Source organism: Heliconius melpomene, chromosome 9 (assembly GCF_056956725.1).
Source record: "Heliconius melpomene rosina isolate 202511_hmr_F chromosome 9, ASM5695672v1, whole genome shotgun sequence".
Taxonomy (NCBI): Eukaryota; Metazoa; Arthropoda; class Insecta; order Lepidoptera; family Nymphalidae; genus Heliconius; species Heliconius melpomene.
In genome coordinates this window covers 5,149,948-5,170,934 of record NC_140397.1, presented here as the reverse complement: position 1 = coordinate 5,170,934, position 20,987 = coordinate 5,149,948, and the positions used below count along the sequence as shown (strand labels likewise).

Sequence of the window (20,987 nt, the reverse complement as noted above, 5' to 3'; positions counted from 1 at the left end):
CGTTGGTGCGCGGGCGGCGGTGTGTGTGTGTGTGTGCGTGTCACTGTCGTACGGGAGTTTGGTAACTGACGTTGTGATTTAATGTTGCTAGGTTTTTTGTTTTTGCAATGTTTTGGGTAAAAATTGTGGTGACTATGTGAGTGTTGGTTTAAATGATATTATAGATATTATTTTAGAGGCAAATGGTGGCGGCACAGGCTTGTGACTGTAAATGCGACGGTTTGTGGGTTCGATTCCCACTTGGGGAAATGAAATATTTTATATGTTTATCACTTCGCTTCTGTGTCGAGGCAAAGCGTGGCGTTGAGTTCCAAAACTTTTTCACAATTCTGGAAGCATTGAATTTGATAAAAATGGAGAACGGAGTATCTTATCCCTAAGGTTTCTCCTGGCTTCTTTGCTGGGTGCACCCAGGATATAGCTTGAAGCTAAAATAATGTTTTCGACATAATGTATAAACTTTTGCTAGCACTAGATGAATTTATCGATATATAAATAATTTCAAATAATCAACATCTCAATAAAAATATTAGTGTAATAATATTTTTCATAAAAAATATTATCACTTTTAAAAAAAACATGTATGTTTATTCTTTAATCAAATATTTTATCAGGCCCATTAAAGCGGAATCTGGTAACATTATCTAGACCGGGCAAGAAGGCCCCGCGCCCGCATACTCATTCACGCACACTCTTGCGTCCGTTAAGCGTCGTGTTACTGTTGTGGCGCGCTCCGCAACTTTTATTGTTTTTTTTTTCTCAACTTCTTACAAAGCCACTTGCTCGGTCGTCTTTTACCTGCGGGTGCTTAAAATAGTGAACTTTAAAACAATTTAAGTTAAAAACTTAGTTTTAGTGCTTACATAAGTTTTTAGTTATAAAACGGGAAGTGAAATCTACATCTGGAGGCTGTTGCCAGTGTCAACAAATAAAGTGTACGGGACGGGTTAGGTTTGAAACAAAAAAGTATTGTGATGAATTATACAATGGCCTAAACTGGATATCCAGGACGAGAATGGGCTTCGTTCATCGCCATTGGATCGTGAATATTGTTGCGAGAGTTGCCGCTTCACCCACATAACTTTTATGGTAAGTAAAAAGTTTCATGTTTTCTTTCGTAACAATCAGCTTTTTCGCAAGTTGTCCAGTCTTTTTTTATTATTTTTTTCGTCATAAACATTTTGTATAATGTATTTTATTGTGATTTCGGTATATAATTTGAGGTTCCAGTTTGCAATACTGCGGTAGGCTGTACGGCTTGTGGCCCACGCAAATATATTAATAGTTTTCTATGAAAGTTGTTTCATTTTTGTGTTTTAATTATTGTTTGCTTTATATTTAACCTACTTAGAAGACATGTTATTTAATAGTATTTATTTCATGAACAAAAACTTTATTTACATTTTTTAATAAAATATGAAATCTCACTTATGTAACTTTTTTATAATATAACCTAATTGAATAGGAAGTACAAAAATTTTGCCCTTCAGAATATTATATTATAATATAAAAATATGTGTTAACAAATATTTGAAATTATAAAATGAATGGCTATAGATTTTATCAATTAAAAATATTTTAATTGCTTTACTTCCTGACTTAAAAAATATAAAAAAAATGCAAAATGCAAAATTATAGTTTACTACTGTAACTACATTTTTAATATTTATTTTATAACAACAATATTATTTAGTATTATGACAAAATACTACAATAATTATATTTCCATGTTTTTTCCATTTTTTCAAAGCTAAACAAACATCATAAAAGCTGAACAAACAAAACAAAATTAAGAAAAGCTCAGTATTGTAACGTCTTCATTGAACAATACAATGGCACAGAGATTATGAACATTTCTCAAGTAGACAGTTCAAATACATGCAAATTGCTTGCAATGAATACAATAAGAGTCATTACAGGCCGAGCTGCAATTTAGATGAGGCCAAAGTAATGATTGGTACGATTGTAGTTGAAAGTCGTATTTCATTTCTATTATTTACTATATTTTGACTGTATGATGTAATTGGGAACAAAATATTTGTTTTTTTAGATTTACTCTTCATAATAGTGAGGCTATTGCGGCACAGTGGCATAGCTATTTACTGTAAAACATGATGGTTGTGGATTCATATATTTTGCTTTTCCACCTACAAATTACAACAATTCTCTCCCAATTTCAAGCTAGTTTTAGTACTACTGTTATTCAATTTAAAAATAATAATAAACAGAAAGCAAGGGGAAAAAAAGTTACATTACTTAGAATTCAGAGGAAAGTGGGGAACGGAGTGTTTTAACACTGGGTTCCCTCTGCCTACTTAATTTAGATTTTAACTTATTATAAAATAACTAGGTATTTATATAGTAAACTTTTTATAGGCTTGTAGGTGTTTTGCTATGTTGCAATATGATATCAAAATTATATTATATATACATATAAATAATTATCACTTCCTGTTAATATCTTAGTGACCATATCAAAATTTTGCAACAATGCGGGTTTTAGAACCCATATCAATGCCGCATATTTCAATGTCATGTGGTTTTTTATATATTATTGATGTTTATTATTAATATTTATTACTCTAAAAAATTTTTTTATTATTATTTATTTTGAAATTGTGTTGAAACCATACTGGAGCAGTGGTTAGCGTCTGTGGTAGTGGGTTCAATCTCTAACTCGACGGAGTGATTTATACTAATTTCTCCGCTCAACTGTTGCGCCAACACACGAACAAACGAATTCGTTCAAAAAGTAAAAAATAAAAAGAAAGTCTGTACAATTTAATTTACAATATTAAAAAGCAAAAAATATTTATAAATATTATTTTAATATAAATAAAACTGGAAAATTAGCAAGTAAGTTCAAAGTTTATTCGCGCGGTTGTCTCGATCTAACAATAACATGAGACCGGCACGCTTTTATTATAAGGCTATTGTTCGCTGTTGATGAGTAGAATATCTTTAAGGATACATCACGATTTTATCATTTTTTATGATGACATATGGAAAATTTTTTTTCTCTCTCTCTCTCTCTCTATCTCCATTTAGTTGTAAGATTTATTTGAACTGATTGCGTTGCGTCTACTGACCTTTTAAGATTTTTTTTAATAAATAATTTTCATATAACATGAACACTTGTAATTTTAAAATCTTATTGAAATAAAACGCTTAAGTAATTTAAAAAATGTAAAGAAACTGTTTTTTTTTAAATATATAATATGTACAGATTTTTTTTATGTAACGAATAAAGATAAATTGTTTTTTACCATTTATGATAAGCCACCATTTAAAATAATTGAACATTTCCTTTCCCGAAAAATGATAAAAAGCTTACATGTATTAACTTTAAAAACAAATCTACAATATTTAAACGAACAGACCAACCAACCTTACCCATTTTCATAAATCTAAAACTTAGAGATATTATTCAAACTCAACTAAAGACCTGGCAAAGCTTAAAGTGGAAATTTATCAAAGTCATGCTCTCCTGGCCATCCCACCCATGCAGCTCGTATCAACAAATAGGCTGCCCTGAGTGTTAGGTTTCATCCAATAAATAATGCCTAAGTCCAGTTCCTTTGAACCCCACCTTGAACCAAGATACCGGTTTTACTAAGCGTCTGACCTCTGGAACCCTATCTTTATGGTCTACACTCCATATGGAGACAGCCTCTATAAAAACATAGCTAGTTTATTTCGTTGTCGTACGTAAACATATAATATCATTTATTCTAATTTATCATGATTATAGCTATATTATACAACAGATGTGATTGTTTTTTTTTAAATATTATTTTAGTAGGCACGCAAAGGGTCGAAGAAATGGAATCTGACATGCAATATTTCGAAAAATGAGGTAAAAAATGAATTTAGTAAATTATCAGTCCAGTTTGCTCTTGCTTCACATAGTATCTAAATATATGTTTAACATATATCTCAAAATATACACGAAGAAGAAAAAAATAAACAAAGAAATCGTATATTAAGGGTAATCGTCGCGCAGGGTGGGCACAAGGGTGTGACTGTAACGAGACGGGCATGGGTTCGATCCCCACTCGATCAAATGAAATATTTATTTAAATTTATATTTTCAATTCATCGCTCAAAAATTCGGCGGAAAGTGGGGAAAGGAGTGCTTTAACACTAATTTCCCTCTGATATGTGCGGGATACAGCGTGAAGCTGATTTAATTTTAATTATATAAAGAAACTGGGTTATCGATTAATTTTCAACAAAACCTTACTAGCTCACCAGTAGCCATAAATATCTTTATGACAAACACGATATCCAACGATTAAGCACTACTGGCGTTTAGCCTTTAGATATTTACGAAATACGGCTTTCGCCTTATCTGCATACAATAACTTTGTTTACAAATATCTTGTACTCTCATTATATATACGACAGTTTGTTTCTGGTCGTTATTTTACATCTAGTATGATATTTCTATGGATTATTTTAATATTTCATAGGTTTCGTTTCAGTTATTATTAATATTAAATTAATAATAAATAATTAAATAATAAACAATTCAATAATGTACTTTTTTCTTATAAATTATTGTGTATATGTTAATTCTAAAATTTCAGTTACCTAGTAAAACAATTATATAGTTATAATGTATTTTAGTAAGTATGTAACAAAAAAATAAATAAAAATAAAACTTTAAAAAGACAGCTTGTATTATCAATTTTATATCCATTTTAAATCGAAAAAAATAGATTTTATTAGGGCTCAGGCGTTGACTGTACTATAAACGTACAGTTTATTACACGCCTTATAAACTTTGATTGCGTCCGTGATCTTAACCAGACCAGCTTTGATCTTGGAGTTCATCGTCTTCGTGTCCTGGAACAGTAGCTCTCTGTAACCGACTTCACTTGTGAGAGGTTATTGTTCGTATGTCTGTTCAATGCCAATAGTTGTTTTAGCGATATGTTTGGTTGACCGACATGATGGCAGGCACGTAGCTCGCTATTGTACAGTCAACGTGAAAACTCTTAGGTCCTTTCTCTATTATTTGTTAAGTATTTTTGTATAGTTTGTCGGTGAGTGGTGTAAAATGCTTTGTGTTTGTCACGTTTGCAATTTCTACTAAACTAAGTGTGTGGAATTAGTTAGAAGTTCACCGTAAGCTGCTGGGTACATGTTAGATCTTCGTCTAAGTACACGTTTGTTTTTTATAGTGGCTTTCTTGTATTGAATTCCTTATTCTGATGAGTGTGAAAAAATATAAGTAAATTATTATGAGAGATAAAAAAGTTTTAAAAATTATACTTATGTATATGCATTTTTAGATCGTTTTTACTATTTTGAAAATTAATTTGTATTCTCTACTATATACTTAAATGTAATTTTTAAATTTTTTCACACTTTAAAATGGTTAAAAAAAGCTAACATAAAAAATATACATAATGAAAATACAAAAAACGGACTTAGCAGATTTGCACTATAAACCCATATTATAATACCTACTATACGATATAAATTTTAGAATTAACCTGGATGATAATTTGAAATAATCATTGTAAACAGTATGTTCAATAAGTATAAAAGTTGTGAAAACAGATATTTTGTAGGTAGATGCAAAAAAATTAATTTAAAATCGTCAAACGTTTCGTCATCAGTTACTAAAAGACACGCTTTAAAGAAACAACTAAATGGATATCTTGTATATTGTATAATAATAAATTTATGTGTTTTACGTGTAAAAAGAACTAATAGTGCGATTTAAATATTTTAAAAATAAACTGACCGTTTTCTAAATAGAAACAAGTAAGTAGTTGTCGATTCAAATCGTCTTCTTTTGGTATGTATTCATATTTTTTATTTCATTTTAAGGTATTATACAATATAATTTATATGTATAGGAATTAAGTGTAAAATAAAGTGATATTTCACTAAGTTTTCTAAAAATATCTTATATGTAAACTCTGAAAGATTAAAATAAAATATTTTTTTACTTGCCAGTATTACTCCTCGGCACAATAACGTGCCGAGGACTTTATCAGTTTATCAGTTATCAGTTAAGAAGTTTTACTACTATTTATGAGTAAACATCGTTTGTTATCAATGCAGGTCAATCGGGTTGATTGCGCTTATCATTGTTAAATACTTCAAAATTACCTATATACCTATGTAATATTTATACACCTTAATATATTTACAAAGAAGTTACTTAAAATTGATAGTGTTTATTTATTTTGTACTTGAATTTGTGACGATCCTATAATTAATTTCATATTCTTGATCTGGTAAAGCACGGCGTTGATCTCTAGTACTCATTACTCAATTAAACATTAAGAAAGTTGAAAACGGAGTGTCTTAACACTAGGTTTCATCATACAGCGTGAATCTATGAACCTTGTCCTAGCATAATAAAATTTATTATTAAAAAAATAATTAAAAAATTTCATTATACCTACTGGGCTGGGACTACCTTCATAGAATTTTTAAAAGTAATGTCATTTTCCTTTTGTATAATAACATTTATTATAGAAAATATTTACCTATTTTATTTTAGCATTACAACGTAATGTTTACTTTATTAAATTAAGATAACTTCCTAAATCAATGACATTTAATTAAATAAATCTTGCTTGTATGTTTAATGAGAAGGTTTTCACATTTTATTAAAAACAAACATTTAAAGTGCTTACTTAATTAATGGCTTCTACTCTATGCCATAGAAATACCGCAAGTCCAGTAAAGACCTAAGTACCCAGATATTTCTAAATGATTAGCTAACATTTTCCTAGGCGACAATGACATTGCTTGCTTGACCTAGGGCTACCACTTAACAGTATATATTTTTTGTACATTTCTACCTGAGGCCAGTTGTGATGCAGGGGAACAAAGTGTGACGTTTATAGTGAATGACTGGTTATGGGTTCGATTCCACTCGAGGAAATGAAATATTTAATATTTTTATTTCTTCACTCTGGCGTAATTTTAACTTTCACCATTAAACATGCAAAGCCCCCAAAATTTGGCGGAAAATTGGGAATGGAGTGTATTAACGCTAGGTTCCATTTGTGTACAGTAGGGTATAAGCAGGATATACGTATATCAAGATACGTGTACTAAAAATAACTTAATAATTCAAACATTATTCCACGTATTTCATTTTTGCGCTTCAACAAGTGACAACCCTAATCTAATAGAAGCCTGTTCACAAATACCGCTCGTTCCTAAGGTTTTTAAACGCCAATTAGGTTAAAACCTACTATCTCAGTAAACACTCGACCATCGTAACATGGCTAAATAATCTTGGGCAATCAACCCACGAGTGCTGTAGAAATAGATCACGTTATCTTTAATCGGTAATATCAATAAATTTGCTTCTGAACCTGCCACACCTGTAGCTACTTGACTAGATATGGGCTGTATGAAAAAAAAATGTTAGGTAAATAACCGGCCAAGTACGAGTGGAATATTTATTTTATTAAATTATAATCAGCTTCAATCTGTTCCGCCGAATTGATCCTCACTTTGACTCGAGGAAAGGCAATATTTTTTTTTTCATCGCTCTCTGAGTTCTTCCACCAAACACCCAATGCCTCCAGGATAAAGCAGAAAGTAGGGAACCCTGCTATGCGTGATACAGCGTGAAGCCAAAAAAAGCTGTTCCAATTCCACCAATCAATGCTAACAATGCGTCTCGACGTAGATATTTAGTGAAATGCTACTGTAGATATTAGACTCAATAAGTGCTGTATAAGTAGGGCAAGTCTATTAACAGTACTTGAATGTATTGCGTAGATGAGTACAAACTTGCTTACATATTATTGTTATCGATGGTTTCTGTTAAGGAAGTTAGTTTAAATAATATAAAAATAATAATCCTAGAAATTAATTAATTTTCCTTACAGTTGTGTAAGGTGTAATATTTTTTTCTATCTGTTCGTCCTAAGATATAGATAGTATATGAAAGCTTCACGCTATATCCCGCACACAGCAAGAAAGGCTGACAATTGTAGTGGTTAGACACTCCGTTTCCCTTTCTCCGCCGAATTCTAGTGGCTATTAAATAAAATTAAATATTTTAATTATAAAATTTAGCAATATATTTAGTTTTTTTTTTCTTCATTAAATAGTCAACACTTCATTAATAAATTTAAATATTCATAAATAAATCACTATTACAGTTCCAACAAATTCAATAAGCAATTAAAACGGTATTCAAAAATTAGTGTCGTCAGACTAATTTTGATCGAGTGCTAAACAAAAAGGCCATTCCTAGCGCTGGGAGACAAGCGTGTAAACGTGACAGGTTGTGAGTTCAATTCCTACTGAGGATATGAAATATTTTCATTTCTTCACTCTGATATCGAGGCAAAGCGAGGCGTTGAGTTCCGCGACTCAAGACGCTCTCAAAATTCGACGGTAAGTGGGGAACGGAAGTGTTTCAATAAGAACGGTGTGTCTTAACACTAGGTTCCTAGGTTCCCTCTGCCTACCCTGCTATATACGGGATAATAATAACAAAAAAAATTACAATTTATATTTCGTACACGTAACTGCCTAACGATTTTGTATAACACACTTTAATGTAAAATTACATGCTTTGTATCGTTTCCTAGAGGGCTTCGGCCTTTGGAGCGATAATAATGGTATGGTTACAGGTTTTTTGTTGGGATTCTATTCAATAATGGTTTTTGGGCCCATGGACTCGTTAAACCCGAAATTGACTCTGTTATTTCTTATAATTTATCTTAGTATTACTTTAAAGATGTGGATTATTTTTCTATAATGTTAAGTAAGATATGCTATACAGCATGGTTGGCAGAGGGAACCTAATGTTAAGAATCCGAATTATGGACGCATTGCGTATTGAGTGGAGAAACGCAACGGTAATAATTAAATTATGCTATCTGTTAAATAAATATTAACTTCTGTCAATAGTAAAAAAATAATTTGATTTATAATATATTAATAATTTTATGGTCTACAGTAAAAGACAAATTAATGTTTACAAGAAGAAAATGCTCTCGAAGAAACATTCATAAACCAGTCGTGAGAAATATCGCTTCATAGACAAGAACTACTTTGCTATAAATCAATACTTGTTATCTCGTATGCCTATTGCTTTTTTAATAAAAAAACTAGCATCTTTTTTACGGCTTATTCTGTGCACAGTATTTTTTTTCACAGCTTTTAAACTTGTAGAGTAAAACTTTTTTTTTTAATTTTTATTTCGTAGTTACATTAAAGTGAACGTCATTTTAAGCGATTTTGAAACCGATGATCGATTCGATATTTTTATTTGCCATAGTTTGCAACTTATTTTATATAAAGAGTGGCTACTTTTATTATAAAAATTATATTAAAAAAAATATATACGAAAATGGGGAACGGACTGTTTTAACAATAGGTTCCCTCTGCTTACTCTTCTGCGTAAAAAAATGTAGATATTAGGTACAACCTTTGATGTCTTTTTTAAGGAAGGCTGACGAATATTTTTATTGAAATTTCCAAATTACAAATACACTATAATTCACTATTTTTCTATATGTTTAAATTAGTATTTATTTATTTACGGAAATACAAACATTTAAACATCAATAACAAGAGACCAGATAACACCAATTAATAGCACTCGACGTTAAGTTAAGATAGAAGCGATAAACGCTATAAATTATAAAGAAAACGTTCCCCCGCTTCGATTAAGCCATATTAATTTGTCGTGGTAATGGCGTTCAATCATTTTGTTGGTGCACGGAATGTCCGAGGGGTAACAGGTGTTTTAGTTTTTTGCTAGATTCCGGTTCTAGTGGGACGTAAATTCGATATTAGACCATGCGGAGCAAAAACTAACATCCTCCTTATAGAGACTGACTGGTTTTGGCGGTAATTACTTTTTTTTGGCAAATATTTGTAAAGTATTGTCATTTTTTTGGAGCAATTATTTTTTTTCTAATATCTATCAGTTTAACGCAGTATCTCGCATGTAGGTAGTAGGGTAGGTACAGGAAACCTAGTGTTAAGATACTCTGCTCCCCATTTTCCGCCGAATTCTGGAGACATTGCGTTTTGAATGATGGATGGCTCGATACAGAGCGAAGAAATGAAAATATTAAATATTTGCTCGAGTGGGAATCGAACCCACAACTGATCTCAATTTTTCTTTTTTTTTATTTTATCGACATATGGGAGCTTATTTATTTATATGTAATTCCTATATCACATTATAATTTCAAATACCTTGAAAGCAGTTTATCTGTTCATGTATTAGTATTTTACGATGAGGTGTTCTCTTGTCTTAAAGTAGCATTTCCGGGTTCAAATCCTGTATTGAACTGGCATTAACATAGGGTAAGTTTTAATTGTTACTAACAAGTGGACTAATGTCTTAAATAAATAAATTTATTATTATATTATTATTATTATTACAGTTCCGGCAAAGTTTATTAAACTTTTATTTGTAACCACTTGTTTCTATTGAAGCAATAGTTAGATTTTAAAAAATGGATTTTGTGAGTTGTTAGACACTTAAAAATGAAACGTGAATAATGCTTGAATCGCTATTAATTTCTATGTATGTATGTATGTATTGCAAACAAAAACAGGTTAACAACTCTATAATAAATAAAGAAATCTCGCTATTTATTTTCTTAGTTCACATATAGAATTAAAGTTGTCCAATAAGAAAAAAGATTTGCCGACATAAAAATCTCACTTATCCGATATACTTACCTAGTAAAAGGCAGGTGGTATTTCACTATCGACATAATTAAAGTAATAATCGATAGAATTCTAATAAGTACTATTAAGATTGTTTAGTTTTGTAAGTGGTCAGTCAGTTATCGGTGTTAGTATAAAGTGTTTTTAGCTGTGCGAGATAAAACAACTGACATGGAGATAGGCAAATGGACGCGGTGACTGACAGAGTGATAGAGTGAATAACTTAACAATTGTAATAGTTAGTGCACTTTCACTTTGAATTTGTTGGCGAATTTGCAAAAATATGCAATAATAGCTTATTTAAATTTTTTAATCTTATCATTTGCGGAACTGAACGCCGCGGTTTGCATATCAAAACGACGAAATGAAAATATTAAATATTTAATTTTCTCAAATGGGAATCGAACCCACAATGTATCAGTTTTAACACTACTTGTTAGGCCGAGATGGTTACTAAATTTAGTGGAAAATTTTTACAGGCGTCATTAATATTATAATAGTTATTGAAAAATAAATTAGGAATTCTTGTAATAGGTATATTGTTTGTTTTAGCAAATATAATTGATTACGAGTAATGAGAAATTTGATAAAAACATCAATCGAGCGCCCGTCTACAAATAACGTGTGAAGCTACCCTCTAGTTTAGTATATATGGTCTTTCGAATTTCATAATGTTAATATTTTTTTATTATTTTTTAAATACTTTTGGGTATATTTTTTCACTAATTTATTATATTAATAAGGGAGCTGACTGAATGTACATATATTTTTCCATACCAGTGGGTAGAGAACCTAACGTTAAAACACTCCTCTCTTCTCACAACCACCTCATATTTTTTTTTAATAAATTTTGTAAGTGCTATATTTAACTTTATTTATCACTTGTTCCAGAGTAAACACAGTTAAGCAACGATGTTATCTTTATACAAAATAGCTGCGATAATTCTTCTCGGCGCCCTCAGTAAAGGTGAACTTCCGGAGGATGACTTCAGGATAATTAACAGACAAGGTAATTGGAAGAACGAATTATATATTAATAGCATCTGGAATAGTATTTTATAATTATCATTTAATGTTTATGTATAGAAAAAAAAATGTAGTAAGTTTATTTAAGGAAAGCGTTACTTAATTTTAAATACGTAAATATATTTGCTCTTCTTATTAAAAACTATTTAAAAAAATAAATAGTTTAAAAGCTATGTAGTTAATGTAGTAAATTAAAAAGTTTATTTTAAAAATATATATGTTACTCAATAAAAATAACTGCTTAATAATCGAATAGTTGACCCCTTTGCATGAACAATAGAAACAGTCACTTGTGAATATTCTGGTTTCATTATTAACCCAAAAATAATTTACTGCATTATTTTGCTTAACCCTAAATGAGTTAACTTTTTTGTAGTCCAGTCATGTTCGAGTGCGTTTCCATGAATAGTTTTTGTTTAAGATAGTAATCATTTTGTGGGCGGAACTGAGAGCGTTGAGTAAAAAATAGGAAAAAAAATATGTGAAGGAAGGTAGCACGTCTAGAACCAATTTAATTCCAAGTGAATGTAACCATTTCCTCAACCGTAACTCTGATAACTCGTGCTGTGTCATGCATCGATCAGAAAATACAATGGAAATTGTAGAAGATAATTTGGAGAAAACATATAAATATAATAAGGGCCTCGTAGCGCAGGCGCACAAGGGTGTTGTAGGTTCGTTCTCCATTCGGGGAATTAATTATTATTTGTTAATATTTTAATTTCTTTACTTTAGCACTAAAAATTCTGTGGAAAGTAACTAGTTTAGTGGAACCTGGAACTAGTTTATTATTATATAGACTTTTGATATTTAAATTTTTGCATTTATTCTGTAATGCTAATAACAGATACGCGATATGCTAAGTAGGTTTTATACTTCACTGCTTAAAAGCTAATATTTAATTTGGTACTTTTTGTTGCTTAATTTTTTCGCTTATTTATTTTATTATTGTGTAATAGTAGGTATATGCGGCAAAACAAAAGCATAAATGCTCGTATCTTTCGTTAGAAGTTAATTGTAGTTTAATTTTTTTATGCTCAAAGAAGCTGTAGAGGTCTACAAATTTGATTTGAATTGAATTTGGATTTTCAAATCTCCAAGACAACATGAAAACGGTCTTGACAGATGGACCGACCGATGAAAAAGCAATAAGATTTTAATAATAAATTAAGAATATATTTAGTTAAATATGTATTTTTCATGATAGAAAAGCGTGTCAAATTGCTATTTTGAGATAATGAGTATATTAATATTGTATATTTAATATTGAATTCTGAGCTATTAGTAGAGCTCCTATCGTAAAGGAAGTTGACAGACCTCGCGAATGTATGGCAGGATGTCGTTTGTAGGAATTGCATAGCATCTAGGTATAGACTAGTTTAACATTATATTTTAGGCATTTATAGTTTTTACTAATGAAGTAACCTTGTTGAAAATTATATTATACCCCCTAAGCTGTAGAGGTCTACAAATTTGATTTGAATTGAATTTGGATTTTCAAATCTCCAAGACAACATGAAAACGGTCTTGACAGATGGACCGACCGATGAAAAAGCAATAAGATTTTAATAATAAATTAAGAATATATTTAGTTAAATATGTATTTTTCATGATAGAAAAGCGTGTCAAATTGCTATTTTGAGATAATGAGTATATTAATATTGTATATTTAATATTGAATTCTGAGCTATTAGTAGAGCTCCTATCGTAAAGGAAGTTGACAGACCTCGCGAATGTATGGCAGGATGTCGTTTGTAGGAATTGCATAGCATCTAGGTATAGACTAGTTTAACATTATATTTTAGGCATTTATAGTTTTTACTAATGAAGTAACCTTGTTGAAAATTATATTATACCCCCTTTTCAAAAAGGGGGTATAATATAATTTTCATATATAGGTTATATATAGGCAATTTTCATATATAGGCATAAGTTGTGATATTTTTTTTTTATTAAATCTCTTATTATTCGGAAGGGATCCGTCTACTATCAAGAAATATCATTTTTTAGTCTCCCTTCTAATAAAATAACGTATCTCTTACTAAGATTAAGATTTTGATAATTGCATATACTTATTTAATATTATATTTTTTTTTGAAAATACCTCCTTTTCAAGCTCCATGTCAAGTCCATGGACACGAGAAGACTGAGGTGACATCCCTCAGAACGTGATAGAACGTGATAGTTTCATTTAAAATAACATACATTTTTGGCTATTAACGCCAAACGTCAAAATGTATATTTGTCTTATTCAAAACGACTTTATAATCACCAATATGTCATTCTAGGACTGAACGACGTCCATTGCGCCACGAAGGTGCCATATTTAATACAAACCTATTTCGCAAACCGTTTATCGTTTGTATATTTTTATTTCCTCTCTACGGTGTCGAGACAAAACGCGGCGTTCAGTTCCGCTGCTCAACACGCAATTCCTTCAGAATTCGGCGGAAGATGGAGAACAGAGTGTCTTATCACTAGGTTACCTTTGCTTACCCTGCTGTGTGCGGGATATTGCGGGAAGCTGTACACCATAAAGACCCTCGGGAAGGCGACGTAATTTTCAATAATGTTCACAGCTCAACAGATATCTCGAAAGCTCTTAAGATTCTTGTCGTAATCACTAACCGTTTTACTAGTTTTATCGAGGCCATTCCAGTATTTAGACTATTATGAATAATGGCAAAGCAATATTTGAAAATCAAATAGATTAAATATTTACAATTCATTTGGATGTTAATATAGGTATATAGGTATTTGCTCTTGCGAGTTTTGCGTAGATATTATATGTATATAAGTCTTATTTTTGTATAATATTTATTTAAAAATTAGCGACGTCGGTATGTTTGTTTATAACATAACTTAAATTTTTGATTGTTTGACAAAGGGTTATTTACTCGTATTACTTAGTGCACAAAGTGACTGTAAAACCAACTGGTCGTGGGGTCGATCCCCACTTGAGGAGATGAAATATTTATTTAAATTTATACATATTTCTATTTCTTCGTTCTGGTGTCGAGGCAACGCGCGGTGTTGGGTTCCGCCACTCAATCGTCCGGGATATAGCGTGATGCTGTTTTGATTTGATTTATACATCATTATCTGTATCCCGTAGCAGGTTAGGCAAAGGGAACCTAGTGATAAATATAGAGATAGTGATAAACACATGCGACACTATAACGTTACATGTTATCACACTTCGCAGACCTGCTGGCGTCGGACAGCGATATCTTCCAAGATAAGGAGAGCAACTCATTTTCGCAACTGCTTTTTGATGTTGCAAGAGACCAAGTCATCGTGGGTGCTAGGTGAGTAAAATAATATCATTTATTAAAAGAAATATATTAAAAAAACTTATAAAATAGACTAGTAGTACCTAAAAAAATTAAACATATTATCTTAATACGGCATTTCTTCTGCTTCTGCCGTTTCTTCGTGGTTCCTTTTGGTTCCTCTTTCACAGGGTTATTGGCATCTGCCGTTATACGTCTTGCAAATGAATAGATTTTTAACCGTTAGACCATAATAATTAATGACTTAATCGATTCAATCCAATCTAATTCAAATGAAATGAATACTAAACTTACGTCTTAATCGCAAATATTTCTAGTATATAGATATGAATCGTTTTAATGTTTCCTCAATATTAAGAAATTGTCGCATTGAAATAGCAGTTTTTATCACACATTTAAAACTAAAGTAAGCAAATTCAATTTTAACGATGCAAATAAATTGTAAAATATGTCCACATTAGTCGCGGATGATACAGCTTTAACTGTTATAACAACATTTATTAATTAAATATTTAAATTTTTCAAACATAAAACTTAGTCACTACACTCCTTTGATGACAATTTTGTTCTAAAAAAATAATTAATGTGGTGTCGTGGGACACCAGGTAGGAACGAAGTTCCTGCGGCTAATGTAGAATCGACACAAATTGCAAAAAAAGTCGTGCTCAATTTTATGTAGGTTTTCTTGATTTTTCTCTTAAATTTTGCTGATTAGTTTTTATTTAAGTACAAGAAAGTATTTAGGAAATTCAGTATTTTAGGAAATAATGAATTACTTAAAATAAAAAAACATCGTAATTCAATTTATCAACTAAAAAAAGAAAGAGGGAGAAAGAGAAAGGTATTATACACTACTTGTCTGTGTATGCGACTGTCGCGCCTGCGCACGTCTCATTTAACGGTTTTATTCCACGCATTTTTCTTACGGTTTTACTATCACATTTTTTTCAGTTCGGTCACGCACTGAAATCCCTATCCCTTCCAAGCCTGCCGTAAGGAACTTCGTTCCAAAAATCTAGAAAAATATGCTAATTTTATAAGCTTAATATTGGCATGTTATTATGTTTTTAAAATCACCTTAAATTATACAATTAAGGCCAGTCGTGGCGCAGGGGACAAGCGTGTGTCTGTAAAAGCACAGGTTGTGGGTTCGATTTCCACTCGAGGAAATTGAATATTGAATATTTTAATTGCTTCGCTTACTTAACAAGCAATGCGGATTTCGGCGGAATATGAGCCGACCCTGGCCTGTGCGGGATAATGCGTGAAACTCAAATAAACGAGTGTTTCGATTTCGATTCATGTCATTGTGTAACTGTGTTGAGTCTCACGATACTTGTAAGTGGAATTGAACGGAATATATGAAAAAAATGAACTCTTTCCCATACGTAGTGTAGGTGTAGCGTTAAGTTAACTTTTATGTTTTTAGATGATCTGTTATAATAGCTTATAGTCAATATAAAATGTTCTTAGTTATTTTGTAACTTTTCTAATATAAGCTATATTTATATACAACGTTTTCTTTTCTAATGTAATTTAAAATATGTTATCCTTATTATTTCATAGTAAGTATTATGTGAAAATAAATTTGCTGAAATGTGCTGAAAAGGTCTTCTCAAAATACTTAAAAGATTTTGACATTCTTATATCTTGCACATATCAGTGTAGGCAGGAAACCTGGGAACCTAAGGTTAAGACACATAAGAGGCATTACGTGTTGAGTGGCGTAGCTCAACACCGCTCTTGGCCTCGTTACCAGAGAAAAAAAAATTAAATACTCGAGGGGGATTCGAACCCACAATCTGTTATTTACAGTGGACACGCTTGTTCTATGCGACTGTCCTAGGTATCATATTTCTAATCGAATTTAACAAATGAAAATTTTACTTTTTTTTTACAATTTATATTACCTCCACTAATTCAAACGAGTTTTTAAGTATACTAAATTACTAAAATAATATAAAAAATTAAACTATACAGTAATCATAAGCCAAATAAATTAACAGAGATGACTTACAGGCTATAAAACGTTATCTTAACATTATTTTAAATGTTGATAATTTTGTTTGCCCTTGCTAACCGATTATACGTTTTTTTTTAGTCATTCACTTGTTTGTTTGATAAAATATGGTTCCTTATCACTGAGATAGGTTCCTAACGGGTTTTGACCGACTTTGTCAGTTAAAGTAATTGTAATTAAATTTAGGGATATTTTATATGAAAAAATGTATTATTAAGCTTATATAATAATAATTACTTTTATGGGGAACGGTACTTGAGTGTTTTAATGTTAGGTTCCCAGGTTTCTGCTTACCACGCTATTCGCATCCCGCAAGTAGCATGGTAGGCAGAGGGAACCTGATATTTACTGTATAGAAAAGGTGGTTAGAAATGATAAGCTCAATTGACGATATTATAATACATATATTGTTATTACTTCTTAGGAAATTTTAATTTGACAACAATAAATTACCTTATTAAAATTATATATACTTTAAAGAAAAAATATTTAAGATTAATTTCAGACATAACCAATTTTTCTGCATAAAGCTTTTCTAAGTAAAACAAGCTTTTATAAATTGACTTAGCTAAGCAAATAATAAGTGAATTTACTCACTAGGACAACTAGGAGTGAACTCGTAACGGTGTTTCTAACACTAATGCATACTAAACACTTGCTAGAACGAAATCAACGATCGCTATCTGGTTCCGAGAGTACGGTGTGAACGCTGTTTAATTAGTGCTGGGCATGTAGTCTATATGTCTGTTTGTATACGTATGTATGTGGAAATGGAAATTGGTCGGTACTAGGAAGGAATCGAGGAAGTCTATTTTTATTGGGAGGCAGAGGGAACCTAGCGTTAAGATGCCCCGTTTCCCACTTTCCGAAATATTGAGGCATTGAGTGTTGAATGGTTGAACTCAACGCCACGCTTTGCTTTGTTACCAGAGCGAAGAATGGAGATATTAATGAATAATTACTCATTCCCACGAATGGGGATCGAACCCACAACCGTCGCGTTTATAGTCGCTCGCTTTTACCACTGCACCTCGACGGTCTATTTATTTTCATGATATGCGTAGAGCTATGCGATTCGTTTGTTAAACAACGTTGATAGTTATTTAAATATACCTTATGTTTATACGTAAATGCTGTTTGGACTTATATAACAGAACGTTGTAATACGTAGAAACCATATTATTTCTCGTCAAACTTATATTGAGTTTGGTTGAATGCCCTGATCTCAGAAACTATTAATTCGAATTAACCAAATCGTGAAGGAAATCACAGCGAGGCAAGCCGCGGCGTTGAATTCCGCCACTCAACACGCAATGCCAAAGTAGGAAACTTTCTGTCCAATTATGGACACGAGATGTGTTTATAGTACGTTCTCTCTGCCTATCCTGCTCCATGCGTGATACAGCGTGAAGCTGAAATACAAACTTTGATTTTGTAGAACAATTGTAGAAGTTGAGTTAACAATTGTGTAATTGATATAAAACATTTCGTGTTCCATAGTTAACCATCTGGTTTGTGGGCGATATCGAATGTGGTCATTAAAAGTTGAATTAAGATAAATATATATGGAATCTATTTTATTAATATGGTATTCAATACATAAATAATGTCATAGCTGTTTGGTATATAAGACTGAAAGCGAAGGTCGTGAGTTCAATGCCTATCTTGGTTAATGTTTATAATAATAAAAAAGTGAGAAGAGTGAATGCGGCGTTCTGTTCCGCCACTCACGTAATATTTACTAGATCTAGTAGTAGAGACTAAACGTAGGTCCACTTCTTGTTGCCTCGTGATCTTAATATGGGATGCTAATAATAAGTACCTAAGTAGCAGTGAAGAAGAATGAAAAAGAAACTTTTTTGTATACAGGATATAATCCTGAACAAAAAAATAACATTTTTCATTCTTCTCTGTTACCTACAGAGAGCGAAGGCTCTTAAAATAAAAATTACAATTCAGTAATAAAAAATACAACTTTTACGGCAGACCAGGTTACCGTTCCTCAAAAAGTCATTAAATCGTACTTACTTTTAATTGTAGTTATTTGTAAAGCTCACTTATTATCTTTATGTGAGTTATATTCTTTTTTATCACGACCACATGGCACGAGCACTCCTAATCTACGATACGGTATAAGGTTTAATGAACTTTTAAAATCAATAATAATACTAATATTCATTAAAGGTATGGAATATATAATAATAATATAATTTCCTCGCTCTGGTAACCAGGCAAAGCACGGCGTTTAGTTCCACCACACAACACCCAATGCCTCAAGAATTTAGCGAAAAGAAGGCAACAGAAGAGTCTTAATGGAAAAGGGAGTGTCTTAACACTAGGTTCCCAAGGTTAAAAAAATAAATAATTTGAATCTTATAAAGATAAAACCTGCAGCTATATGGAGTTAAAAATAGCACTGAATTACGTATATAATAGTAAATCGTATAGTGGTTTACCTTTATACATTTTAATTGAACAACCAAACAAGATCTTGCATATTGCTATTCCATACCTATATATTACACACGGAAGCGTCTATACATGCCTATGGTATCCGTTTTGATAATATCGATGCTTATGAGGAGATTTTCTTAGTTATACACAGTAAAAATACTGTTTCTGATGGGACCAGACTATTTGACGATAGTATTGGGTTGATTCCCATTTGAGGAAATTGAATATATAGAAAAGAATAAAATAGAAAAAACTTTATTGGACACAGAAAAAATGAAGAAATACAAAAATACAGATAACAGAAAAAATATATATTTAATAAGTTCATATCCTCGTTCTGGTAATGTCGAGTCGAGTTCCGCCACTCAAGCATCGCAATACCTCCAGAATTCAGTGGAAAGTGGAGAAATGTCTAAATGGAAACGGAGTGTCTTAACAAGGTTCTCAGGTTCCCTCTACCTACCCTGCTAAAAAGACCACGCCTGTTTCCGTTACACAAAATGTGGATATAACAAAATCAGTATGTCCTCATAATATTATTTAATAAACACCGCACATCTCCATATTTTTCCTCATTTTATTTATTTATTTAATTCGATAAGACGACAGAGATTAAATAAAACGCCAGTACGATAAAGATTTTACGACATTTTTATATTTTAAATACCCATATGTTACGCAAACGTAGTGTGGGTATACGCGGTATTAGCATATGTAACAGGTTTATTTGTAATAAATTGTCTCAATCGTTAAGGTAGGTCAAAGAAGCATGTTATGTTAGAAACAGTAATTATATTATTAAAATCTGTCGACTGGCGGTGTTTGAAAGGAATACCGCTTTTTATGTAACAGCTAGGCCAGTCGTGGCGTAGGGGCACAAACGTGTGGATCTGAACGCCGCTGGTTGTGGGTTCTATTCCCGCTCGAGGAAATTTAATATTTCCATTTTGTCTCTCTGTTAACGAGGCCGAGGGCGGCGTTAAATTCCGTCCCTCTACACGCAATACGTCCAGAATTTGAAGGAATGTGGCGGATTGAAATGTCTTAATGGGAACGGAGTGCCTTAGCACTAGGTTTCCAGGTTCTGTTTATCCTGCTATGTACGGGATACAGCGAGAAGCTAAAAACAATGTAGCAACTATTTTCTAAGTTAGCCAATTCCAAGAAAGTGACCTCTAGATTATTTAAATTAGTTCATATCGTTTTCGTAGTAACTACTAGTCAATAAACTTGTTGATTTCAAATCGTACAAAAAAACATTTACATGTCCAATAAGGTCATATAAATGTTTTTTTTTGTTTACGTATAACCATATTATTCTTATCTAATAGCTAGAAAATAATATGCTTCGTCCAAATCATAAAAATACAAATTTCCATTAAGATTATAGAACAAATAGAACTGAATTATTACGATATTTTACTAAATTACTATTACTATTACTATAAAACGTCAAGGCCGCGCTTTGAGCCTTGAGCGTTAAGTTCCGCCACTCAACACGTAATGCCTCC

At 31.6% G+C, this 20,987-nt stretch overlaps 1 protein-coding gene across 2 annotated transcripts in view; it reads left to right on the top strand.

Annotated features, from left to right (window-relative positions):
- The first annotated feature begins 691 nt into the window (after nucleotides 1–691).
- Sema5c (Semaphorin 5c) overlaps nucleotides 692–20,987 on the top strand; it is a 44,673-nt gene continuing 24,377 nt past the window's right edge. The window contains exons 1-3 of one of the 2 annotated variants that reach the window (XM_085190088.1): nucleotides 692–1,089; nucleotides 11,575–11,692; nucleotides 14,915–15,017. In XM_085190088.1, the coding sequence (XP_085046214.1) occupies nucleotides 11,596–11,692; nucleotides 14,915–15,017 (200 nt within the window). In that variant the 5' untranslated portion in view covers nucleotides 692–1,089; nucleotides 11,575–11,595. Of the gene's footprint in view, nucleotides 1,090–9,671; nucleotides 9,850–11,574; nucleotides 11,693–14,914; nucleotides 15,018–20,987 lie in introns of those variants that run through there. The other variant, XM_085190090.1, reaches the window with a different exon arrangement.